Here is a 26,327-nt window from a genome sequence, read left to right on the forward strand (position 1 = left end):
TAAATAATCAAGTCTTTCTTTTGCTTGGGATGGAAGAAATGGGACACAGACTGAGCTGACAAAGAAAACAGATTTTTGCAAAATAACTTAATTTTTTGAAATATGGATTGATGTTTAATCTACACAAAATCAACATAACAATGCCTTTAGAATGTATTTCCCTTTAATAAAATTATTTGTCTCTTCCACTAAAGTAAGAAATTTCTGAAGGCTGGTTCTACTTAACAAATATTGGCTAAATGGCCAAATAAATACTATTTTTTATACTTAATTATATTTTACATCTTGCTCAAAAGGATAAACAAATGAAATTTAGTTCTCTAAATTATACATATTTTATTTAAAGAATATGACAGAGAAAAATGGCTAATAACCTAAATTTTTTAAAGTACCACCTGTCTCACCTATGCTAAACATTTTGGAATATTTGGGTTTACTATATATATGTTATGCTTTTATTAGAGACAGCAATTGTCAATGATACAATTGTGCCTAATATATATATATATATATATATATAGAATTCTGTCCAAACGAGTTGTAAGAAACAATGTAAAAAATGTTTGTCTTACGAACATCAATTTTAATTTATTAGAATAAGTTATTTTAAAATGAACTTACAAAACTTCTAGAAAAAATATAAGTACTTTTATAATCCTCGGATTGAAAAGATTTTAAAAAGACTTCATATAAAAACTGTTAACTAAAAAAGATTGGGCTTAAAAAATGTTTGCAAACTAAGTAATGAAACTCATTCTTCACTTGTATAACAATGCATTTTGCGAACCACAGACATAAAGTTGAAAGGCAATGTAAAACCAGAAAAAATGTCTGCGAATGACAGTTAAACACACAAATTAACAGATTCACAGAAGACATAAAGAAACAACGCACAAAATGAATTTTAAAAAGGTAAAATAAGCATACCAAAAAATGTTCATTCTCACAAATAACAAATATACTAAATAAAACAATACTGAGGTATTACTTTTCATCTCTCAGACTTTAAAAGGTTTGAAAAAAATTATAAAATCCATTATTGGCAAGGGTGTGGAAAAGCAGATATTCTCATACACCACTGGTGGAAGTAATAAATTGATAAAGCCTTTCTAGCACACAATTCCCTTTGATCCAAGAATTCCACTTCTACCAATTTACACTGATGAAACAATCAGACAAATGTGCAAAGATGTATGCATGAGAATTAAAATGACAATAAACTCCCCAAAAAAAGACGTTAAATTTTTATGCATCCATACAATAGACTACTATACAGCCATAAAAAAAACTGATGCAAAATAGACTTGAAAATGTGGTCACAAAGTTTTCAAAATAAGAACAGACATGTAAAGTAGTGAGAATAAAATAATTATACTTTAAAATATTTGTAAAGTCTGGAAGGATATATATAAAAATGTCTCAACAGTTATCTTGAGGTGAGGTAGGATTTGGGTATTCTTTTAATACTCGCCCCTCTACTTCTGAATTTTTATGAGCATGCATTAGTTTAATAAACATTTTTAAAAGATTTTCATTTTAAAGAATAAGTAAAACAGGCCAGACCTTGATCCTCAATTTGACTTGCATAAACAATTATCTTGAAAGTTCCTCTAAAAATGAGTCAATTTCAGAAGTTATTGCCTAACTAAAGAGTTCCATTTACTTAAACTGACAGAACTATTTCAAATAAATACAATTTCAAATAACTGAATAATTACCAGTAAATACAAATATCTAAGCATCAGGTGCAGAAGTAAATCCACTTAGAAGGCAGTATAGTGGTAAAGTTCTGGAGCAAGAATCTGGAACCAGATATCTGTTATATGTGCTCATCCAAGTCACTCACTTCTCTAAGCCTCACTTATAAAACTAATCTCTCAATGTTAGAAGTTATTTATTGCTAACTGGCTGACCAATGTTCAAATCAACTAATAAGATCAACTCAAAGGCAGACAAAGTCTCTATTATCTCAAACTCATTAAATGTATCAATAGCATTTTTGTCTGTTTAAACAGTGCATTTTTGAGAGAGGTAAGGCCTTTCACTATGACTGGGAATTTGGTTAGTATATCTTTACAGTTCTCAGCTTTTGCTATATATATTTCAAAGATGTGGGGGAAAGATACCATGACTACTAAATCTTGGTGAAAACTTGATGTTATTGATAAATATACCCCTATCTATCCATTTGATTTTTACCTTAATCCTACCTTGCCTGATATTAACATTGCTATCCAAGTTCTCTTTGTTAACATTTGCCTAATCAATCTTTTTCCATCCTTTTAGCTGGATTTTATGCTCTTTAAATAAGATCTGAGTCTCCATCCCTTAATTACTAAGCTTTATCCATCCATATTTAATATAATTACTGGTCTGTTTTGAGTTTATTCCTGTCATGTTATTCTGTCTTAATGTTTATTTTTAAAAACTCTAAATTGAAATATTACAGTTCTACTTTTTAAAGACTTCCATCATTAAGGCTTATTATTTATCTGTTGAAAATAAAAATGCTTATGGTTACAACTATTTCTGAATATATGTTTATACAACTATTCTCAAGCCTAGAATCAATTTTTTATCTGTATTTATGCAAATCCCACTGCCAATTTGCAAATAGGCTGATTTCTGACATGAGCCTGTCAAATGGCATCTGTTACACTGCTGTTTTAAATAACAACAAAAAAACCCTACATAGCCAACCAAGTAATTTTAGTTTTAAAAACAATGTTTAGATCTGAGTTTTAATTTCATACATTTTGTTCTCAACTTTTTCTGCAACACTCATACATACATACACACAAAATAATCATGTAATGAATAATATCCCATAATTAAGTGATATGGCATGCACTATTTCAAAAATTAGGGTGATGATATAAGCAGTCTTTAAAAAAAAATGCTTAATGTGTGCATACCTCCCACCACCTTCTTTACAGTTGGGACAGGTGCAAGCTACCCTCCGAAGTCTTTTTCCTTCTTGATGTTGTTGGTCCCCTTCTTCATCTACCACCTGTACTCTTAAATGTGTGAGATCGTTGGTATTCAATGTAGAATCACCACTGAGCTGCCACTCTTCAGGATCAGGTTCTTCTTCCTTGATCCTAATATCTAAAGAAGAAAACAAATACAGATGAGAAGCAACCCAATGGCCCCAAAAAGAAAGCATGAGATCTGAGCCACACTAGGGTAAAGTGAGTACTGTACTAGGTAAAATCGCTCCTTGTTGTGGCTTATCCTTTCAAAACAATCTCTTTATTCCAAATATCAAAAATTAAGCCAAAAGGGGAATAAAGCCAGAATGAGCTCACTTTTTTAAAAGATTCATTAAGAAAAGCAAGTGATACTTTTGGGTTTTTTTTAGCAAGCTCAGTCATAAACAATCTGAAACTTTAATTGTAATTGTTCGATCAGGCAAAAAAAATCTAATGGTCAATTCAGATTGGAATAAATTTTAAACCTTAAACCTCTCTTTCACAACCTGTATCAAATATGCATAGTCTGTAGGTACTATGTGAATGCAAAAAAAAAAAAAGGATGGCATTCACTTGAAACTGTTAGTCACATACTTAAGCTTTAGAATCAATCATTACTAAAGTATCTAAAATGGCCACATCACTGTGGAAGGAGGTATAGAAGTATGAAAGACAGTTCGTTTTAAAGGAGTTCTATTTAAAACCAGACTGGTAAACAAAAAGAGCAATGGTGAGAAGAGTGAATATGGCAGAAGTTTTATCATTTTCTCAGAAGAGCTAAACACCTTTAGTTATGTCGATAATGATACATCATTTTCTACTAGAAACTAAGAGTTGTTTTTTTAATCTTAGAAAACTGATTCTATTTTAAAGAAATAATACATAATTTACAACACTGAATATAACCATTTCCAGTAAAACAAACCTACAAATTTTTATCTTGATTTATGCAAGCTAAAAATCTTAATGAAAATTTATCATTTTAGATGTGTGTCACTAATAATTGGGCAAAAATAACTCAAAATATCAAATGTACCCCAAAACTCCTAAATTTATACTAATGAAAACTAAAATATATAACAAACAAGAAAAATGGCTCAAAATAGTTTAAAACTAGTGTATTTTATCAGAATAACCACAATCAAGAATCGGGGGAATATGGGAAAAGAGGAAACCTTTAGGTGAGTCCTGTCAGTCCATTCCAAGCTTCTCATCTCTCTTTTGCAAATCCATGTTCTAACAGCCTCCCAAATTCTCTTCCTAATATAAACTCAATGGCATCACTTTCCTGATTCAATACTTACACTAATTTCCTATTTCCTACAGTGTAAAGTCCAAACTCATTAACTTGGTATTCAATCTGGCCCCAACCTACTCTTCCAACTTGAGTACTGAAACAATGGAATTCTCATCCTTTTCAGAACACATGTTCTTTCTCAATGTCATGCCTTTTGCCTGGACTGTTTTCTAGCTCTTTCCTTTTTCATCTAACTAACCTCTACTTATCCTTTAAGACTAGTTCAAATGTTATCTCCTTTATACATGCTTCTGGTAGAATTAATTATATTTACTGGCTAATCTATCCCTTTAGATAATGAATGCTTCTTTCAAAAGTGCTCAGAAAATACAATCTGACTGAATGAACAAACATCTATATTGGAGGAACTTCCAATATAGAAGTTCCTGGAAAGACTTTGCCCTCTGCTTTTCCATGATTTCTGCAAGTTATATAAAGAGAAAAATTTTATAACTTAAAGAGTCAATTCATATGCACAGGACCACACTAAAGACACAGTGTTACACCCAATTTTTAACCATTTCACTTGTTCATACACATCTCGGATATTTTAGAATTTTAATCATAAAATTAATTAATCTAATAAGTTTTAAATAATTTCCCTTTGCCAACTTCGTACCAATTTAATACAGACACCTTAAAACATAAGTCTTCAGTACTAGGCAATCAAGTTTACTTCTTCCTCAATATCTTAATATAAATGACAGGAAAAAATTTTTTTCTGTGCTGTATTAATAGCCCCCAGTTATTCTTAGAAAAATACTATTTATAAGACTAAGGAGAACAGAAAATAATAATCCATCAAAATGACTCATTAAAAGATACTCGATATTATTAGATATCAGAAAAATTAAAAACACAATGAGATGTCCGATATGCCCACCAAAACAGCTAAAAACTTTAAAACAGACCAGGCCAATTGTTGGCAAAGTAATGGAACAACTGAAACACTCCCACATGGTGAGTAGGTATGTAAATTGATGTGACAACTTTGGAAAATCTTGTGACCATATCTTCTAAAGCTGAACTTATGTATACCTTATAACCCAAGCAATTTCATTCCAAGAGAAATGCATAAACATGACATTAAAGTACAAAAATTCACCCTAAACTGTAAACAACTCATATCCACTAGTACTGAAAGGGAATAAATCATGAGCCCTAGCAGGTTTGGCTCAGTAGAGCATCATCAGCCTGCGGACTGAAGGGTCCCAGGTTTGATTCCAGTCAAGGGCACATGACTGGGTTGCCAGCTCGATCCCCAGTAGGGGGGTGTGCAGGAGGCAGCCAATCAACGATTCTCTCTTATCATTGATGTTTCTCTCTCTCTCCATCTCCCTTCCTCCCTGAAATCAATAAAAAAAATTATATATTTTTTTAAAAAGAAAATAAATCATGACACATTCATTCATACAATGGAATATGTTAAAAGAATGAAAATTAGCTTATAGGCAACAACAGGAATGAATGTCAAACAATTTTAAAATTGTTTATATAAATAAAGTAGCGTTGCCCATTAAGCTCAAAATAGGCAACACTACTTTATGGTGACTGCCTACCTTTAACAGGAGTAATGAATGAGTACAGGGAGATTTCTGGGTTACTGGTAATACACCATTTCTTAATCTGGGTGGTAATATTTCCTACATGGTCATTTTATAAAAATTCATCAAGTTACACACATATGATTTGTACATTTTTCTGAATGTGTATCATTCTTCAACATAAAGATTATTCTAAAGAAAAAAAATTTAAGTAATCTATAAGACATTACTTAAGAATTCTGTTAAAGACAGTCAATCAACACCTTTTGTTGTGGCTTCATCTCTAGTTCTTATATAATCAACTAGACCCTACCCCACCATAACAAATTTAAAAAAGGGGGGGAGGGCCAACACTTAAGATGAGTGTGCTCTAAAACTTAAGTCCATAATTTGAAATTTAGAATAAAAAATTCACTCAACATATATGAGAGTGACTACAATGTGCTGATCATGGTTCTAGATTCTAAGGATAAAACAGGTAAGAGTTAATTAAGTTTATGCCTTTATCAAGTTTATTTTTTAGTTGGAAGAAGACAAAACAAATAAACAAGTAAATACATAGTATTTTAGGTGGTAGTTAAGTGTTATGGTATCCAGTAGGGTAAGTAGAGATAGGAAGCGAAAGGAAGAGGTCAGAGAAAGCTTTGCCAATGTGATGACCTTTGACCCTTAAGAAGGCAAAGGAGCAAGCAAGGGGTAAAGTATTTCAAGCAGAAGAAAAAGCAAGTTGGATGTGTGTGTGTTTGGTGGGTTCAGGGAATAGCAAGGAAGCCTGTGTGGCTAGAATGGAATGAATGTGGAAGAGAAATCCCATATAATAAAAGCCTAATATGCAAATTGTCCCCTGGATCAGCAGTTCGACCAGTGGGCAGGGCCGGCCAGGCAACCACCCACAGCCTCTCCCCACAGATGGCCCCGCCCCAGCCGGCAGCGGCCTGGGGAAGGGAGGCCCCAGCCGGCAGCTGGCAGCCAATAGGAGACCCTACCCGTGCACGAATTTCATCACTGGGCCTCTAGTAAGTAATAAAATCACAGGAGGGGACAGGGTAGGATCAGATCATATATGACCTTATACATTGTATATTACCTCATAAGCCATTGTAAAAGCTTTACATTTCATTCAGAGTGAGGGAAACCACTGAAATCTTAAGAGTAGAAGAGTAATATAATTTAAATTACATTTTGTTAAAATAAATCCAGAATCACTCCAGGTACTGTATTAAAGAGACTACTGCTAGGATGTAAGAGCAGAGGTACGGTGACTAAATAAATTAGGTGGCTACTATATCATCAAAGCAAAAGATGACAGTGGCCTAAAACTAGGGTTGATGCAGAAGTGATAAGGAATGGTTAGTCAAGAAATATTCTGGCCCTAACTGGTTTGGCTCAGTGGATAGAGCGTCGGCCTGCGGACTGAGGAGTCCCAGGTTTGATTCCGGTCAAGGGTATATACCTTGGTTGCGGGCACATTCCCAGTAGAGGGTGTGCAGGAGGCAGCTGAACGATGTCTCTCTCTCATCAATGTTTCTAACTCTCTATCCCTTTCCCTTCCTCTCTGTAAAAAATCAATAAAATATATTTTTAAAAAAAATTATTTTAAAAAAAAGGAAACATTCTGTAGGTAAAGTCAAAGACATTTGCTAATAGATTTGACAACAAGATTTTATGTGAGGTGACAGAACAAGAAGCTACAACAATTCTAAGATTTTTGTCCTAAGCAACTAGACAGATGAAGTTGTCATTAATGGAAATAGGATAAGCTGAAGGTAGAAAAGATTGTGGGAGAAGAGTCCCAAACAGGGGCCCATTTTTGGATATGAAAGTTCTGAGGTGCCTATGAAATATCCAAATGATGATCAGGCAGGTGATGAGTGAGTCTGCAGCTCAGATAGAAATATGGCCTGCAGATATAAATTTGGGCATCATCAGCATATATAGTTGGGTTACTGAGAGTCACCTGGAATGGAGTGTAGATAGGAAGAACCACTGGGGCACTTCAAAGTTAAGTAGAGAAGATTAAGTTAAGTAACATAGGGCTGAGAAATGATTTTGGATGTTACAATGTGGTAATCACTGGTGATCTTGACAAGAGCTGTTCAACAGCAGAGAAGTGAGGACACAACCCTGCCTAGAATAGATTCAAGAGACTGGAAGGAGATGAATTGGAAACAAGTACATACAACTCTTTCCAAGAGTTTTGTTAGGAAAGCAAGTGTTATAAAAATGGCAACCCAGTCATGCCAGCCAGGGCTTCCCCTTCTATTTTTTTACAGCAGTTTTCCAAAGCATTTCTACCCAATTGGGGATTATACAGTAATAGGATTATTCTTCCTATTAAATCTAGAAGTAAAAATTTTTATAGGATTCACTTAAGAAACATAACTGGAGCCCTAACTCGTTTGGCTCAGTGGATAGAATGTCGGCCTGTGGACTGAAAGGTCCCAGGTTCGATTCTGGTCAAGGGCATGTACCTTGGTTGCGGGCACATCCCCTGTAGGAGGTGTGCAGGAGGCAGCTGATCGATGTTTCTCTCCCATTGATGTTTCTAACTCTCTATCACTCTCCCTTCCTCTCTGTAAAAAAACAATAAAATATATTTTTAAAAATTCTAAAAAAAAAAAAAGAAACATAACTGGAAATAACTGATTTTCTAATATGACTTACAGAAGGCCTCATTTTATAGTCAAACCACAAATATATGAGAAAAAGTCAATGTGGTTTTCAATTAATACACTGTAAATAGTGAAATATTAACTTTATTTAATCTGAAGTACTAGTTAAGTCCTTTTTAAGGGAACATTGTTCTATCAGATGATGGTGATCATGTACATATAAGGTTTACTACTTGTCAGACACCATTGTAAGCACTTAATATATATTAACTTCATGCTCCCAACTACCCTGAGGTTAGTATAGTAATATTTTCCCCCACTTTCTAAATGAGAAAACAAAGAGGTTAAGTATTTTGCCTTAAGTCACACAGTTGAAAATGGATAGAGCCAGGACACAAGACAAAGAATTAGTGAAACCATATTGCAAGTGTTGCTACAGATCATCAGTTCCCTACCAGGGATAGTTTCCAGGAATAGCAGGCTTAAATTAGCCTCCCCTATGAATATGTGATTTTAATTGTAGTTTGATCAAATTAATGTAACTTTAAAAATCTGGAGAGGACAAAGAAAATGCTGTATATAATACAATGGAATATTGTGTGACCTTTAAAAGGAAATCCTGGCCCAGTGGTTAGTGTCCGCCTGAACACTCATGGGTCTCAGGTTCAATTTCTGGTCAAGGGCACATACCTTAACCTGGGGTGCAGGTTCGTTCCCTGGCCCTGGTCAGGGCAGAAAGAGGCAACCAATCTCTCTCTCTCTCTCCCTCTCCCTTCCTCTCTCTCTAAATCAATAAATACTTTTTGTTGTTGTTGTTTAAAAAAAAAGAAAGACTCATGGACACAGACAACAGGATGGTGAATGCCAGAGGGAAGGGGGGATAAGGGGAGGTAAGAGAGGGTAAAGGGGGAGATTAAGTGATGATGGAAGGAGACTTGACTTGGGGTGGTAAACATACACTACAATATATAGATGATGTACTGTAGAACTGTATACCTGAAACCTATAATTTTATTAACCAATCTGACCCTAATAAATTCAATAAAAAAAAAAATTTTTTTAAATAATGAGTATAAACAAGCAAAATAATGCTTAGTTTATTCTTCTTCCTAGAAGAATACACTTGTCCCCTCCCTGCAGAAGATAACCAGAAAATCCCATCTAGTTACAGCAGCAAGCCCAAAGGCAAGGGTCTATGGATGATATGGAAAAAACCTACCAGGTCCAGATGTGGTCCCTCTTCACAGAGACCTATTTACTAAAACAAGTTATCTACTATTCTTTACACTTATTTATTCATGTAATTCATCTACTCAAAAAACTTTTAAGGGCTCCTTAAGTTAAAAATATTAAAATCCTCACTAGTAGTAGTATTCAGTGCTCTCTACTCTCTTACAAAATGTGTCCTATTAGCCCTCTACTCATACCATTACATCATTTCCCAAAGTGGTCCTCACAATTAACCCAATGAAATACTAATCTCTGGAGATGTATAATCTAAAAATGAAAAAGGATGCTGCTTCCTTGCCTTAGCAGTTAACTTATTTAATAGTGCCTATAAGTATCTTAATCATTTTTGAGTGGAATGTTAGGCTATTAAGCTGTCACCTGGATAGGCTGCCTCTATTCTCACTTATATTGCTTTTTGTCTTATTAGTAAACATCTTCCCCTCATCTCTCTTCCTATCCAAATCTAAATTCATCCACTGAAGTGCTCCCTTCTCTATGTATAGTTTTCTCTGATAAAAGGAGCCCTCTTTGATTTTCCACTTCTCTGAACTTCTACACAATTACTTGTATCATGCAATCAGTAACATTACATTGACTTACATTGTCAATTTCACAATGGTTTATATTGTTCATTACTGCTCCATGTGTATGCTTTAAATATCCACAACAAGTCAGTCTAGGGAATATGAACATGTACATACTTCTCTTATAGACCACACATTGTTTTTTGTTTTTTTAAGTGCTAATTATCTATTTCACTAAATACAGTTCCATCCCAAGAAACTTATTCAACTCCTCCTTTCTCTCAAGTTCATGAGCTTTTACTAACCCTTTCTCCCACGCAGGCTGCCAAAATTTAAGCACCAAGGGCATTTATAAAAAAAAAATTTTGTCTTTCCACTTCATATTCAGTAAAAACCAAAAATACTTAATTTAATGCTACTGGATATTCTCTGAAACTGATTAACTACCTTTGACATATTATAGGTGATAAAGCAGAGAAATAGTCTAAACAATCAAAATCCATCTTCAAGGTTTTCATAGAACCATAAAATGCTCTTGACACTTGTAAAACAAGTATTCACACCCAAACCAAGCTGTTATTATGAGCAAGGCTCACTAACCCAAACATGACAGGGGATTTTGATATCAAAATTAAAGTCCAATCTTTCTTGCATATTGTTTCCTTTTTAAAAATTATAATCCAAAATGTCCACTATCCAAAAGCAGGAGAGGATAAAACCTTTTTATTATAGCAAAACCTTAAATATATACAAAAGTAGATTATAACAAAGTCCAGGGTATCCATTACCCAGTTGTGACAATTGTTCAGCTACATCCCACACTACCAGAAACAAATACCAACATAACATTTCATCCACAAATATTTCAGTATGTACTACTCAAAGATAAAAAACTTACATTTTTAAAATCTCTCATCTTGTTTTTCTAGAACACATGAAAGTTACAGTGGAGTCATTTAAGTCTTCTAAATTCCCTCATATGTAGGCAAGACTAAATTTAAAATTCCTTTTACTTCTCTTGTCTCCCAACCCCCACTCCCCTTATATAGGATGGTTTCTGAAACAATTCTAAATGCCAGTAGGCTTTAAAAAGGTACAAATTTAATACAATTACACAATTGGTAGTCGTATGAAATAAACAGGTACCGTGCATCTGAACAATGTTAATTATTTCAAAAGCAAATAGGCAAAATTTACATTATGTGTTATCCCACAAATCTATGTTTAGTCTGTATCTATTACTGATATTTCTTCATTTCTTAAAAAAAAACCCAGAAAGATGAATAAGAAATCATTGCTGAATTCCAAAAAGAGACAAACATGTTATGTAAAACACAAAAGAAAGAATATGGGTGCTATTAAAGAAGCAGCAATTTAAAAACAAGCAGGGGGCCGAAACCGGTTTGGCTCAATGGATAGAGCGTCGGTCTGCGGACTGAAAGGTCCCAGGTTCAATTCCGGTCAAGGGCATGTACATTGGCTGCGGGCACATCCCTGGTAGGGGGTGTGCAGGAGGCAGCTGGTCGATGATTCTCTCTCATCGATGTTTCTAGCTCTCTATCCCTCTCCCTTCCTCTCTGTAAAAAATCAATAAAATATATTTAAATAATAATAATAATTAAAAAAAATAAAAATAAAAACAAGCAGGGGGTCAGGAAAGGCAATGGAACAAGACAGTATCTAAGCTAATTCTTGAAAGACATCAGTAGGAAGATTAATCCTCTACTCTCTGTTACTGAAGTTCAATACTAAGATACATACATACCATTTACCACATTATATTAGAATCTTCTACAAGTCTGTCTAACCCAATGGTTCTCAAAGGGAAAAGGGAATTTTGCCGTCCAGGGGACATCTGGCTATATCTGAAGCCATTTTTTATTGTCATGACTGGAGGTTAAGGGGTGCTGCTTTCATCTAATTGTGTAGAAGTGAGAGATGCTGCCCACATCATTCACCTCACTTCATCTCATCACATTGATATTTTATCAACTCACATCATCAAAAGAAGAAAGGTGATTACAGTAAGATATTTTGAGACCACATTCATATAAGTTATTACAGTATATTGTTGTCATTGTTCTATTTTATTGTTGTTAATCTCTTAATGTACCTAGTTTTTAAATTAAACTTTATCATAGGTATATATGTACAGGAAAAAGCATAGTACTTGGAGGGTTTGGTGTTATCCGTGGTTTCAGGCATCCCCTGGGGATCTTGAAACATATCCCCCACAGATAAAAGGGAGACTACTATGAATTTTTTTAAAAACTTTAAATGCACCAGAAAGAGTAGAGGCATGAAAAACAGATTCAATGTTATTACAATGGCCCTGGACAGTAGTCGGCAAACTCATTAGTCAATAGAGCCAAATATCAACAGTACAACGATTGAAATTTCTTTTGAGAGCCAAATTTTTTAAACTTAAACTATATAGGTAGGTACATTGTTATTAACTTAATTAGGGTACTCCTAAGCTGGCCTTTGCTAAAAACTCAAGGGGCCAAAGAGCTGCATGCGGCTCGAGAGCCGCAGTTTGCCAACCACTGGCCTAGGAAAATAGTAAAAGCCAGATTAACAAAAGGAGAAAGAAGAGGAGAACAGATTACAAAAATATGGCAGAGCCCTAGCTGGTCTGACTCAGCAGATAGAGCATTGGTCTTCGGACTGAAGAGTCCCTGGTTCAATTCTGGTCAAGGGCACCACCTCAATAGCAAGCTTGATCCCAGCCCTGGTGGGGGCCTGTGCAGGAGGCAACCAATCCACGGACATCGTTTCTCTCGCTCTCTCCCCCTCCCTTTCACTATCTCTAAGAATCAATGGGAAAATATCCTCAGATGAGGATTAACAACAACAAAAAATATATGGCAGAGATAAAACATAAAGGGCCTATACCTTTCTAACAGGAAACAGAGAAGTTAACCCTACACCTGCATCTGAGCAGCTAAAAGTAACTGGAGAAATAACACAACTGTGCTAATTACTTGTGGTGACATCCAGTAACCCCTGCAATTCTACATCTCATCAGTAATTTCACTTTCCAGTTCTCTCAAGATAACCAGTTCAGACCTCCTTTCTTCTTAAATTTCTAACACCTGCCCTCCTCATCCATCTCAGCTTGTTTCTTATTACAAAAGGAAAGAGAAGAAATCTGACAATAATTACCTTATCTTCCTATCGACATATCTGCATCTGCAAAGCTCTATCCTATCTATGCCTTTCCCATTAAAACATGATTATCTGCAATATTATGTGGTCAACCGCATAATATTGCGGATAATCATGGCTTTTATCACCTAAACCAGCAATTTTTAACCTTTTTCATCTCATGGCACACATAAACTCATTACTAAAATTCTGTGGCACACCAAAAAATATATTTTTTGCTGATGTGATCAAAAAATTAGGTAAAACCTTGATTCCTTCACTGGACAACTATTGTTGTGTTGGCTGCTGTCATATTTTTAATTTGACATTCTAAGGGAAAAGAGGTCAGCACCCCTGACAAAATAGTCAGGTATTGCATGTTTTAAAAATTCTTACGGCATACCAGTGTGCCCCTTGCAGCCCATCAATTGCAAATTGCTGACCTAGACCATAGTAAACATTCCAGTGTCTGGAATTACAATGTCTTATTATTTCTGTCCTCTATTGTTTCTCCTGGTTGTCACTCCTGGTGTCTCACCTGGTTCTCACTTCTGGTGTCTCATCGCCTCAAATGCCTAGTCACTTTTGATTCTGTGCTGGGCGCTGCATTTGGAAAACCTAGAAAAATAACTTAAAGCTCAGAATACTATCTATGATACTTTCTAATCTCTATCTATATTTTTCCCCTACTAAATTATTAATTTTCAAACCAGTTTCACTTCAAAATCACTTGGAGACTTTTAAAATACATCTTTCCCAAGCCTCATGCAGAGCCATTAAATTAGAATTGGGAGGAAGATGAACACAAACTGTTGGCATTTTTTAAAAGATCCCTGTGAAATTCTACCATGCAGCCAAATGCCGCAAAACTATTACTCAGATTTTTTCATCTGGTCACATCTATCTACAATAATAACTCCAAAAACGTTATCTCTAGCCCAACCTGACCTCCACATTCTGATATCCAACTGTGTTCTTGAACCATCCACTTGGATATCTAACAGGCATCTCAAATTTAACAAAGCCAAAACAGAAGTCTTAATTCTCCCTTTACCCTATTCTTCCCCAGACTTTCCATATACCCAGCCTAGCCAATCTATCTTCTTTTGCGAGTATTACTGCATTAGCCTTTCCAATTCATGGTCATTAAAACTCCCACCACCTTCATCCCTATCTGCCACAAGGATCTTTTTAAAATATAATCAACAAACAAAAAGAGCTGGTGGGATGTGGAGAAAAGGAAAACCCAAGTGCACTGTTGGTGGGAATGCAGAATGGTGCAGCCACTGTGGAAAAAAACAATATGGAGTTTCCTCAAAAAAATTAACCCAGTAATCTCACTTCGGGGAATATATCCTAAAAATCCTGAAACACCAAACAGAAAGAATATATGCACCCCTATGTTCATAGCAGTGTTGTTTACAATAGCCAGGATCTGCAAATAGTCCAAGTGCCCATCAGTAGATAAGTGGAGAAAAAAGTAGTGTGTGGTACTCTTCCCCTTAGCGACAGCATAGATGGATGGACCTGGAGATTATTATGCTAAGGGAAATAAGCCAGTCAGAGAAAGACGAATACCCTAGGATCTCATTCATATGTGGAATCTGGAATCTAATGAATGAACAAAATAAACTGGTGAACAAAACAGAACCAGAAGCACAAATACATGGAATAGACTGACAGATTTGGGGGGGAGGGGGGGGAGGGGGATGGGGAACTGGATAAAAGAAGAAGAGATTAGCCAAAGAACATATATGCATAGCTCATGGACACAAAACAACAGTGTGGTGAAGGCCAGGGGCGGGCAGGGGCTGGGTGGAACTGAGCAAAGGAGGGAGGAAATGGAGGACATCGGTACTAGTATCAATAAAAATAAAAAAGTACTACATACTTATTGTTTCACTGATCAAAAAGTAACAAATAAAATGTTAACATTTCCCCAATCAAAACCCTCCAATATTTTCCAATTAAAAAATAAAACTCACCCTAGCCAGTTTGGCTCAGTGGATAGAGCATCAGCCCACAGACTATAGAGTCCCGGGTTCGATTCTGATCAAGGGCACGTACCTCAGTTGCAGGCTCTATCCCTGGCCCCTGTCAGTACGAATGTGGAAGGCAACCAATCGATGTGTCTCTCTCTCATGAATGTTTCTCCCTCTCTGTCTCTCCCCCTCCCTTCTACTCTCTCAAAAAAAATTGTTTTTAATGGAAAAATATCCTCAGTGAGGATTAACAAACAAAAATCCAAAGTCCTTACCATGGCTATATTATGGCCCCTGCCTACATCCAATCTCATTTTCTAACACCACTAAGCTCCAGCCACCTTGCCTCATTCTCTCTTCTTGGAATACTCTTTCCTCTAGACCTCAATATGACAGGCTCCCTGTGGGAGTGCACTGACCACCAGGGAGCAGCTCTTGCATTGAGCGTCTGCCCCCTGGTGGTCAGTGTGCATCATAGCAACTGGCCGTTCAGTCAATTTGCATATTAGCCTTTTATTATATAGGATTATATAGGACAAGTTACTTATACTCACATTATAAATTTCTGTAAAAAGGCTAAAACTATCCTTTATCAAATTATCTTCCTAAAAATCACAACACCCTTTACCCACAGACCCTTCTTACCCCATCCCACACCTCTATTTCTTTGTTTGCATGCTTAGCGTTCCATTTCTTCTTTAACAATATAAACATTAACTACCAAGAATGATTGCCATGAATTAAAACACAATAGAAAAAAACTGAGTTCATGATGATACTCCATAAAGAAAATCTCTAATGACAGCTTAGACACCAACTCATTCCGAAAATAAGTAAAAAGATAAATTTAATAGTTTATCCTGCCTTTCTTGTACAAACTGTATTTTAGAATACTAAATACAAATAGTTAATAAGAGAAAGTTCTTTATTGAGGAGTCACAGCTACTAATACAAAAGGATTGGGGGGAAAAATAGAAAAATCCCCATTTTGCCAACCTTAATGAAGTAAATGAACCCAAATAACAATAAAAAGTTACTAAAGCCAGTAGTTGAAAATCTGAGACTAGGAGGCACATCAACCAATTTAAATACACAGTCCTTGTTTGAATCTTAATTTCAACAAATCAATTCTAAAGACATTTTTAAATCAATTGTGGGAAACAGAACATTGCAAGGATATTAAGAATTAATATTAAGGGATTACTATAAATTTATGGTATTGTAAATAATGGTACTGTCCACATGCTTTTTAAAATCCCTTATTCATTAGAGCAGCAGTTCTAAAACTTAATTTGACACCAGAATTGCTTTGTATGTAAAAATTACAGAGGACTTAAAGGAGTTTTTGTTTATGTGAGTTATATCTATTCACCAGAGAATGGGCATAAGGGAGAATGACTGAAGTGCCCTTTATACTTAATTAAGTATAAAGTTTTAAAAATCCAATTTTGTGGTGATTCCATTCTCTCACCACTAATTTTAAAAAACACAGCTACCAATTAGTCTACAACTATGCAGTTTTCCACGGGTAATAGAAATTCTACATATTAGGTTTTTGCTTTAAAGAAGTATTGATTTCTATTAAACCTCTCTTCCTAACTCAATCACCTAACTGCATTTTAAATATGGCCATTGTTAGAAGATAACTCTGTATTTAGATAAAACAAAATCTGGTAGAGGTCTAAAATTTGACACAAAGTCTTGGCTTGAATTAGGGGGAAATTTTCTAACTAGAAAAGACATTGGAAGATATGTAAATTCACTTTGTCTCCTCCCACCCAGTTTCAAATATATAATAGCAGACAAAGTAAAAATAAAACTTTAAAAACAGAAGTTCTCTGAAACAACATGCATTCTCAATGGGCAAGAAATGAACAGAAATAAAAGCAGTGAACGAGACTGTAGTTTTGGGTCTGATGAGCTCTATATTCCAAGAAAGATGAGGGTTTGATTTCTAAGGCATAAGAGGCTCTCAATGTAAGTAACTCCTTTTGATGAGGAGGGGCCCAGAGTCAGATTCACTGCTTAAAACAGACTAGAGGGTCATTTTTGTTAAAAGGGAGCTTAGAAGTCAAAGAAATTCCAAAGCCCAAAAATGTGCATTCTTGTGTATGTGGAAAATTGTTACATTTATTCCATACTTACAAAAATAAAAATGCAATGCAATTATGTCAATGTTTTCAGCATTTCATCTGGCAATACTATATCTTAATAGATTAAAATTTTACCCTGATTTTCAGGTGGAGAAAAACACACACACATCCTAAAATAATTTATCTTTTTTCGTACCAATTAAAAGACAGTACAATCCAAGGGCTGGTTTTCCTATTACCAAATAGTCCCAAAATTAAAATTTCCTGGTTTTTATTACTAAACTAGAGGCCCAGTGCATGAAATTCCTGCAGGGGGGGGGGGGGTCGTCCCTCAGCCCGGCCTGTGCCCTCTCGCAATCCGGGACCCCCCGGGTAGGGTCCCTAGGCCTGGCCAGAGATCAGGGCCTATTGGGGGCTTTCCTTCCACCAGCTGCTGGCAGCTGGCTCCACCCCTGCTGCTGCCACTGCTTGCCATCTGTGCAGCGCTGCCACCCCTTCCCCGCCACTAGTTGCCTCCCTCTGCAGGTGACAGGCATGGGGTGTGATCGCTTGGCTGGCCTGGGCCTCCCTCTGCAGGGCAATCTCTGGTCAGTCCCGCACACCTGCCACAGTGTCTCTGGCTGGTGGCCTGGGCCTCCCTCTTTGAGGTGATCAATTGTGGGGCTCCGCAATCGATCGCCACACAGAGGGTGATGTGGGCCTCCCTCTTTGGGACAATCGCATAGCCCGTCCCCCCCCCCCCCAAATCGAGCGTTCCGCAGAGGGTGACCTGGGCCTCCCCCTGTGGGGCAATCTTGGGGCGATGGTGCCTCCCCACCCCGACCAATCACATGGCACCCGCCTTGGCTGGCCTGGCACCAGTGCGTGTCACAGCGTGGTTGTCTGAAAGGTCATCCAGATGGGTCGTTCAGCTGTTCTGTCGTTCAATCGATTTGCATATTATGCTTTTATTATAGATTATTATAGATATGCTGCTGTGTACATGGCAGCATTTTAACTTTCCTCAATTCTTTCCTGATTCCTTAAAATTGGGACGAAATTCAAATTTAATGGCCTTCCAGATAAACTTCCTTGCCACATTCAATAAACTAAACTACTACTTTTTAAATTCCTTTTTTTTATCTAATTCATAAAGAATTGCTATTTTGATAGTATTTAAAATAAACTGCTGTACTGAAACACTCAGTGCTTTAATTTCATGACCAACATAAATCCACAAAATCACAAATTCTCTAGAGATGTTTTTCTAACATATATAGAATTCTATAACCTTAACTTTGTAGAAGCTTTAAAAACTTGTTTCTAAAAACCATCTGCTGTGTCTTCAGAAGCCTGTCATTCTACCAGTAGTTCTTAAAACTTTTTAGTATCAAGACCCTTTCTAAACTCTTAAATATTACTGAGGTCCCCAAAAAGCTTTTGTTCATGTAAGTTGTGTGTGTGTGTGTGTGTGTGTGTGTGTGTGTGTATATATATATATTTTTTTAATTTATTATTTATTTCAGAGAGGAAGGGAGAGGGAGAGGGCGAGAGAGAAACATCAATGATGAGAGAGAATCATTGACAAACTGCCTCCTACACGCCCCCTACTGGGGATCGAGCCCACAACCCAGGCATGGTCCGAAGGCCAATGCTCTATCCACTGAGCCAAACCAGCTAGGGCTAGTTGTATATTTTAATATTTGTTGACTGTATTAGAAATTATGAAAATTTTAAATTAAAAATAATAAATCTATTAGATGTTAACACAAATTAACATTTTATGAAAAACAACTATTTTCCAAAAAATAAAAAGTCTGATAAGAGAGGTCATGTTTGATAACTCTGCAAATCTTCTTTTAGTATTATTTTTTTGGTTAATCCTCACTGGAGGATATTTTTCCATTGATTTTTAGGGAGTGTGGAAGAGAGAGGGAAAGACAGAGAAACATCGATGTGAAAGAAACACAATGATTGGTTGCCTGGGCCCACAACAAAGTTAGGTGCCCTTCACTGGAATCAAACCCAGGACCCTTTGGTCTGCAGGCCAACGCTCTATCCACTGAGCCAAATCAGCTAGGGCTGCAAATCTCTTTAATGTCTAGGTTAAAAGATAACTCAAGTCTCATATTTGCTTCTACAATCAATCTGTTGCAATATGTGGTTTGTGCTGAAGCACATGAAGAATATCTAGTCTCACAAAAACATGTGGCTGTAAAGGAAGGAGTAATTTGATAGCCTTTTGGCCAATTATGTGTATCCTTTGATACTACACCAAACTTGACAACTAGCAATTTCTTTTTTTTTTTTTTTTAAATATATTTTATTGATTTATTACAGTGAGGAAGAGAGCGGGATAGAGAGTTAGAAACATCGATGAGAGAGAAACATCAACCAGCTGCCTCTTGCACACCCCCCACTGGGGATGTGCCCGCAACCAAAATACATGCCCTTGACCGGAATCGAACCTGGGACCTTTCAGTCCGCAGGCCGACGCTCTATCCACTGAGCCAAACCGGTTTCGGCAACAACTAGCAATTTCTTAAAGTTCTGTTGCAATGCAGAATCTGAAACCATGTTGGTAAACTTTACGTATGTTTTGTTACTGTTCTACCCCTAATTTTAAATGGATCTCTTACCCATTTATGATTTTGTAAAATGAGCTGGTCATTTGAAACTACTGGTTCACTGATTAATCATACACATCTTCCAAACAAGAGCACATCTATCTATATATATAAAAGCCCAGCGAACAATCAGCGGAACGACCAATCAACCAGTCGCTATGACGCACTGACCACCAGGGGGCAGACGCTCAATGCAGGAGCTGGCCCCTGGTGGTCAGTGCACTCCCACAGTGGGAGCACCACTTGGCTGACCAGGATGAGCAGCTGCTCCCGCAGCAGGAGCAGCCGCTAGCAGGCCCAGGGTGAGGCTGAGTCTCTGTACCTATCCAATACCTGAGACAATCCAGACTCTGGCCTGACCCCATCAGCTGATGCAGGCTCTCTAAGGTGTGTTCTAGAAAGAGCATGGGGAGCTGACATAGGCGGATGGCAAGAGGGGACGTGACTGTGGAACCCCTGGGGAGGCTGTCCTGATGACTGAGGATCCTGGAGCACTGCTGCCTTGAACATCACCGATGGTGTCACCGACCTGGTATCACACATCAAGGACATTCACCAAGTGGCTTTGGGGTGCAAAACCCTCCGCCAGGTTCCTCCAGGACACAGAACACGCCTTTACCTAAGACGTTACCCTGAAATATCAGCTCAGACTAATTTCCTCTTTCAACAGCCGCTCAGAGGGCAGGTCCACAGCCGCTCGGCTGACAGGGATAAGCGGAGCTCCCACAGCAGGCTGATCCCCCATGCCACGCCCCCCACCAATGCACGAATCCATGCACCAGGCCTCTAGTTTTATTATAATACTAGAGACCCCATGCATGAAATCCATGCACTGGGGGGGAGGGGGGTGTGCCTCAGCCCGGCCTGCGCCCTCTTGCAGTCCGAGAGGCTCCCGCCACAGCCACTGCACACTGCACTCACCAGCCGTGAGCCTGGCTTCTGGCTGAGCGGTGCTCCCCCTTTGGGAGCACACTGACCACCAAGGGGCAGCTCCTACAATGAGCATCTGCTTCCTGGTGGTCAGTGCACATCATAGCAACCGTTTGGTCAATTTGCATATTAGCCTTTTATTATTATAATATAGTATTAAAAAATCCTATTTATTAAAAATATCACCATCCATCTCATCAGAAAAGTATTTAATTATTCACAAGCTATCAAGGTCACAGAAGTAGATTCAAGTCTCCCCAAATTCTAATTTTCACTATAAAACCCAAATTTTACCATTGACAACAAATACTGTTAGGTTTTTTTCCTTTAGGTAATGCTCACTTAATTTATATTTTAACCCTTTGCACTCGCTTGCTTTTTTCTCGATTCATTTATTCTAATGCTAACCGGGTCGAGTCACACTCGACATCCGAGTGCAAAAGGTTAAGAAATGATCTCACTTAAATACATGAGTCTCCCAATAACCAGTTTGTCAGTCATTCTTTGAAGTAAAAAGTGTTTCATGAAATTAGTATCTAGTTCAGCTTGTAACTCACACAACTACACAAATGAAAAAGAAATTTTTTCTAATACTCATTTTAAAGTGCTTCATTAAAGCATACTTTTTAACACAAAAAAATATATATTACAAAGACATGCAGCAGGAACTGCAAATCAAAAACCCAAGGTACCACTTCATACTAATTAAGATGACTATAATTAAAAAAAAGGACAACGATAAGTGTTGGTAAGGATGTCGAGAAACTGGAACCCTGAAATATTGCTGGGTGTACAAGGTGCGGTCACTTTGGAAAACCATTTTGGAAGATCCTCAAAATGTTAAACACAGAATTACCATACAATCTAGCAATTCCACTGCTAAGTATATACCCAAAAAAATGAAAGCATGTCCACACACAAAACATGTACACATAATATTCATAGCAGCATTATTCATAACTAGAGGCCCAGTAATGGATTCGTGCACCAGTGGGGTCCCTCAGCCTGGCCTGTGCCCTCTCGCAATCCGGGACCCCTCAGAAGATATTGGACTACCGGTTTTGGCCCCATCCCCACAGGCCTGGGCTGAAACTGGCAGTCCAACATCCCCTGAGGCATTGTAGCAGTGCGCAGGTGGCTGGGCTCAAGCCCCAGCCGGGGCGCCATGCCACTCAGGCTCATCCTGGCCCCTCTGCGTCTGTCGCCACCGCTGCTGCCGCCACTTGGTAGCGCTACCGCAGAGGAGAGAGAGGCTGGTGCCACCACAGCTGCGCTCGCCAGCCGTGAGCCCAGCATCTGATGCCCCTCAGTCAGCTGAGCGGCGCCCCCGCTGTGGGAGCACACTGACCACCAGGGGGCAGCTCCTACATTGAGCCTCTTCCCCCTGGTGGTCAGTGCACATCATAGGGACCAGTCGTTCAGTTGCTTAGGCTTTTATATATATATATATAGATAGCCAAAACATAGAAACCTTGTCCATCAACAGATAAATGAATAAAATGTGGGATATTTAAACAATGGAATATTATTCAACCACAAAAAGAATCTTGAAAATATTATGCTAAATGAAAGCCAGACGCAAAAAGCCATTATATGATTTCAGTAATATGAAATAGAATTCCACTGATATGAAACGCAAATCCAGAAAGACAGAAAATAGATTAGTGACTGCCAAGGGCTAAGGTGTGGTGTCTGTTGGCAGTCAAGAGTGGTGTCTGTTGGGGGGACACAAGGGGGGGCGGGCTTTGGAGGGGAATGAGGAGTGACTGCTAATGAGGTATGGGAGTTGGGAAGGGGTGATGAAAATGCTCTAAAATTAGATAGTGGTGATGGTTGCACAAGTCTATGACTATATTGAAAATCACTGAGTTGTATACTTTAAAGGGTGAATTTTATGGGTTGTGACTTACATTTCAATAAAGCTACTATTTTTTAAAAAACATTCAACACTCAAAGTTCAAGATTTAGTAAAAAAATAACTATTTAGATTGGCTTAACAAGAACATTCTTCAGTGAAATGCGTGTTTAACTGCAAGTGCACTATCATAAAGAATATAACTAGTATAGTTTTGTGCTAACACACAAGCAGTTTTAGCCACCATCAGCGAAAATGTCAACACAATGAAAAAGGCAAATAACTTCAGTATCATTATGAAAAGTAGTTTGACATCAAGGACCTCTTAAAAGAGTGATAGAGATCCCCCAGGGGTCCACAGACCACACTTTGAGAACTGTTGCTCTAAACCACAGCTTCAGAAGACTCAAGTGCAATTAAAGGCTGTCCGAGAACAGACCTGAGGCTTTAAGACAATTCTAATTTTCTAAGCATATATCACAAATTTCTCAAAAGAAAAAAGGTAGTCTTTATTGTGATGGAAATTATTTCAATAAATTAAATTTAAGCATCCCAATTTAAGAATTTAGAATCACTAACTTAATAGAAGGTTAAAATCTCCACAAAATCCCACCCTGCCAGAGTGACTTAATTGGTTGAGCATCTCCTGTGCACCAAAAGATTGACGGTTCAATTCCCAGTCAGGGCATATACCCAGGTTGCAGGTTCTAGAATACGAAAAGTAACCTATCCAAGTTTCTCTCTCACACTGATGTTTTTCTCTTTCTCTCCCCCCTTCCCTGCCACCTCTTCTTTCTTGTCTCTCTAGACTCAATGAAAAACATATCCTTGGGTAAGAATTTAAATATTAAAAAAAATTAAAATCTCCACAAAAGAACAAATTAAAAGTAGAAGAGTAAAAGGATTTAGTACAACACAGTAAGATGCTATCTAAATAAACAACATTATAACACATAATGTTCATAGCATTTCTTTTAAAACTATACTATTTAATTCTTGCACAAAAAAAAGAGTAGACTTCTGAAATTTCTACCCCATACTATAAATAACATGTCTAGCACAACTAAGTTCAAAGCCCACTACACACTTGTAAGAATAAACTGTCAGAGAATCAAAGAATTTTAGGTCTGGGAAGCTAACTTAGATATAGTTACTTAGTCCAACAACCCAATTTTACACGATGAGGAAACTGAGTTTGCAAGAGAAAAAGTAACTTGGCCAAAATCGCACAGCTAGCTAGCTACTGGCTGAGACAACAGTACCATGTTTTTACTATGCCAATCAGATTCCCCAATTAGATATAGTGCAGAAAACACTGAACTTACATCACACCAAGGATGACCAAGACACTTTACCTGCCAAATAAAAATTTCGTAGTATTTGACACCACCAATCAGATGTGAAAACAAATACAGAATTGAATAAGGAAAAATTACAAATATAATGGCATAATGGAGAAATAAATCCTTGACTTCAAAAACTACAAAATTTCGATGAAGAACAATTTGGAAGACACTTTGATGTCTACTTTTCATACAAATTTAGGGCAACATCTCTAAAGATAGATACTGATAAACATCTAAAGCAAAATATTTCCCTACATATTGACAAATCAGTGAACCTATCTATGGTTACAATATGACTTAAGACTTACCTGCAGGACTGTCAGCATTCTCTCCTGGGTGTAGCTGTATACCAGTAGAATCTATAGAGTTTACTGTAACTGTCTGTAGATTTGGCAACTGACCAGTGCTTAGACTAACTGGAGTTGAAGTCAAGGCTCCACCTGCTGCAACTTGACCAAGCGTAAGTGTCTGAACAGGTGTCAAAGTTATTTGTTGGGCAGCAGTATTCTGTATTTGCAAATTCTGCAAGTTCTGGACCCCTTGTACTTGAAATGTTTGCCAAGTTATTTGTCCAGAAGGGGTCACTGTCTGTGCCTGAATTAAAAAGGTTCCAGGATTCAGCTGCAACTGAAGATTTTGCAAAGCCTGTTGTGATATATTTTGACCACTTGCTTGCACACCATGGATTGTCTGTGGTGTAATACCTTGCACAATTTGGGCTTGACTGGTTGGCTGCTGAGACTCTTGAAGTTGTAAATGTTGTACAACAGGCTGTGCTGTAGAAACCTGAATATTCTGAGCCTGTGTCTCTTCAGAAACAGGCGACTGGATGTAATTTCCCTGAAGATCTGAAGAATGGACTTGCCCACTAGAAGTAGTCAAGCTATTTGTGTTTTGTTGCAATATACCTGTACTATCTATAGTAACAGGCAACTGTGATGAAGAGGACGTTGGCACAAATAAATCTGTATCAGTATTAGTTTCATTAATATCAGGAGAAACCCGCTCACCAGTCCTTTCTGAATTGTCTGAACTATCCATAGCTTGTCCTGTATTTATCAAATGTCCATCGGCATTAATGCCTGCAGTCATTGTCTGAGAACTGCCCGAGAGTCCCAAAGAATCTAGATCGACACTGTTGATTGGTACAAAGGTAATATTTCCTGGCAGACCAAGAGGCACATTAGCAACTACTTGGGTTTGGCCAGGAAAAGATGAACCACCAATTGTAACTCCCTGAACCTGGACTTGACCAGTCTGTGGTATGAGATTCTGAATATTAGCAGGAGGTGTTCCAGAGGCAAGCAAGGTTTGATTAGAGCCAGGAATGATCTGAATTTGACCACTTTCTTGATTTATACCGCCATTATCTGAAGTTCCTGTGAAGCCAATCTGAACCTGTTGACCATCTGTTGACTGAATCTGTGGTATTACTTGATATTGAACATTGGACACTGTACCATTCGATGACTCTGATCCTGGTGCAACTGAAAATATTTGTTGATTCTGCAAATTCTGAAGGGGAAGAACATACTGCCCACTCGAAGTAGCAGCACTTGGAATCTGTACTAGATTACCCGCTTCATCTTTTATAGTTGTAGGTGTGGCTGACAAAACCTCCCATCGGTTTGGTGCTCCTCCTAACTGTACAGCAGCCAAATCACCTGTCTGGATGAAGAAAGCAAAAACTGTTTTGAGATATATATTTGTAGTAGAGTTAAACCAGTCCTCAAAACTCTACAAACTGATATAAATCCTACTACCTAAAAATAAAAGTTCTCTTAATAACACAGTGGAGTTCAAATACAGAAGCAGTACTATATAACCTACAGCCTTGGCCAATTGGTTAGAGCATCACCTGACACGCCACGGTTGCAGGTTCGATCCCCCATCAAAGCACATACAAGAATCAACCAATGAATGAACGAATAAGTGGAACAACAAATCAATCTTGATAGGTGAGTTCGGAGTTCGGGCTCTCTCTCTCCCTCCCCGCCTCTAAAATGTTTAAAAATTTTCAGAAAATAAACTGCAATAATTATCATTTCCAATTTTTTTATTGTAAAAATAACCCATGCTATTTGAGCAGGAAAAAATTTCAGTAAGCACAGTCTTTGCTTTATGACCACTAACTGATCTTTTATTACCTCATCTATGATCTCTAATGCTATACAGTTAAAAATAATAGA

General features: G+C 37.5%; 1 protein-coding gene across 2 annotated transcripts in view; it reads right to left on the reverse strand.

The window, feature by feature from the left end:
- The window catches only part of SP3 (Sp3 transcription factor), a 43,945-nt gene that overhangs the window by 7,348 nt on the left and 10,270 nt on the right, over window positions 1-26,327 (reverse strand). For both annotated transcript variants that reach the window (XM_054723049.1, XM_054723050.1), the window contains 2 exons: window positions 24,447-25,806; window positions 2,916-3,108 (listed from right to left, as the gene is read on the reverse strand). In XM_054723049.1, coding sequence (XP_054579024.1) covers window positions 2,916-3,108; window positions 24,447-25,806 — 1,553 coding nt within the window. The remainder of the gene's footprint in view (window positions 1-2,915; window positions 3,109-24,446; window positions 25,807-26,327) is intronic.

This window comes from Eptesicus fuscus, chromosome 11 (assembly GCF_027574615.1).
Source record: "Eptesicus fuscus isolate TK198812 chromosome 11, DD_ASM_mEF_20220401, whole genome shotgun sequence".
In the NCBI taxonomy this organism is placed as follows: domain Eukaryota; kingdom Metazoa; phylum Chordata; class Mammalia; order Chiroptera; family Vespertilionidae; genus Eptesicus; species Eptesicus fuscus.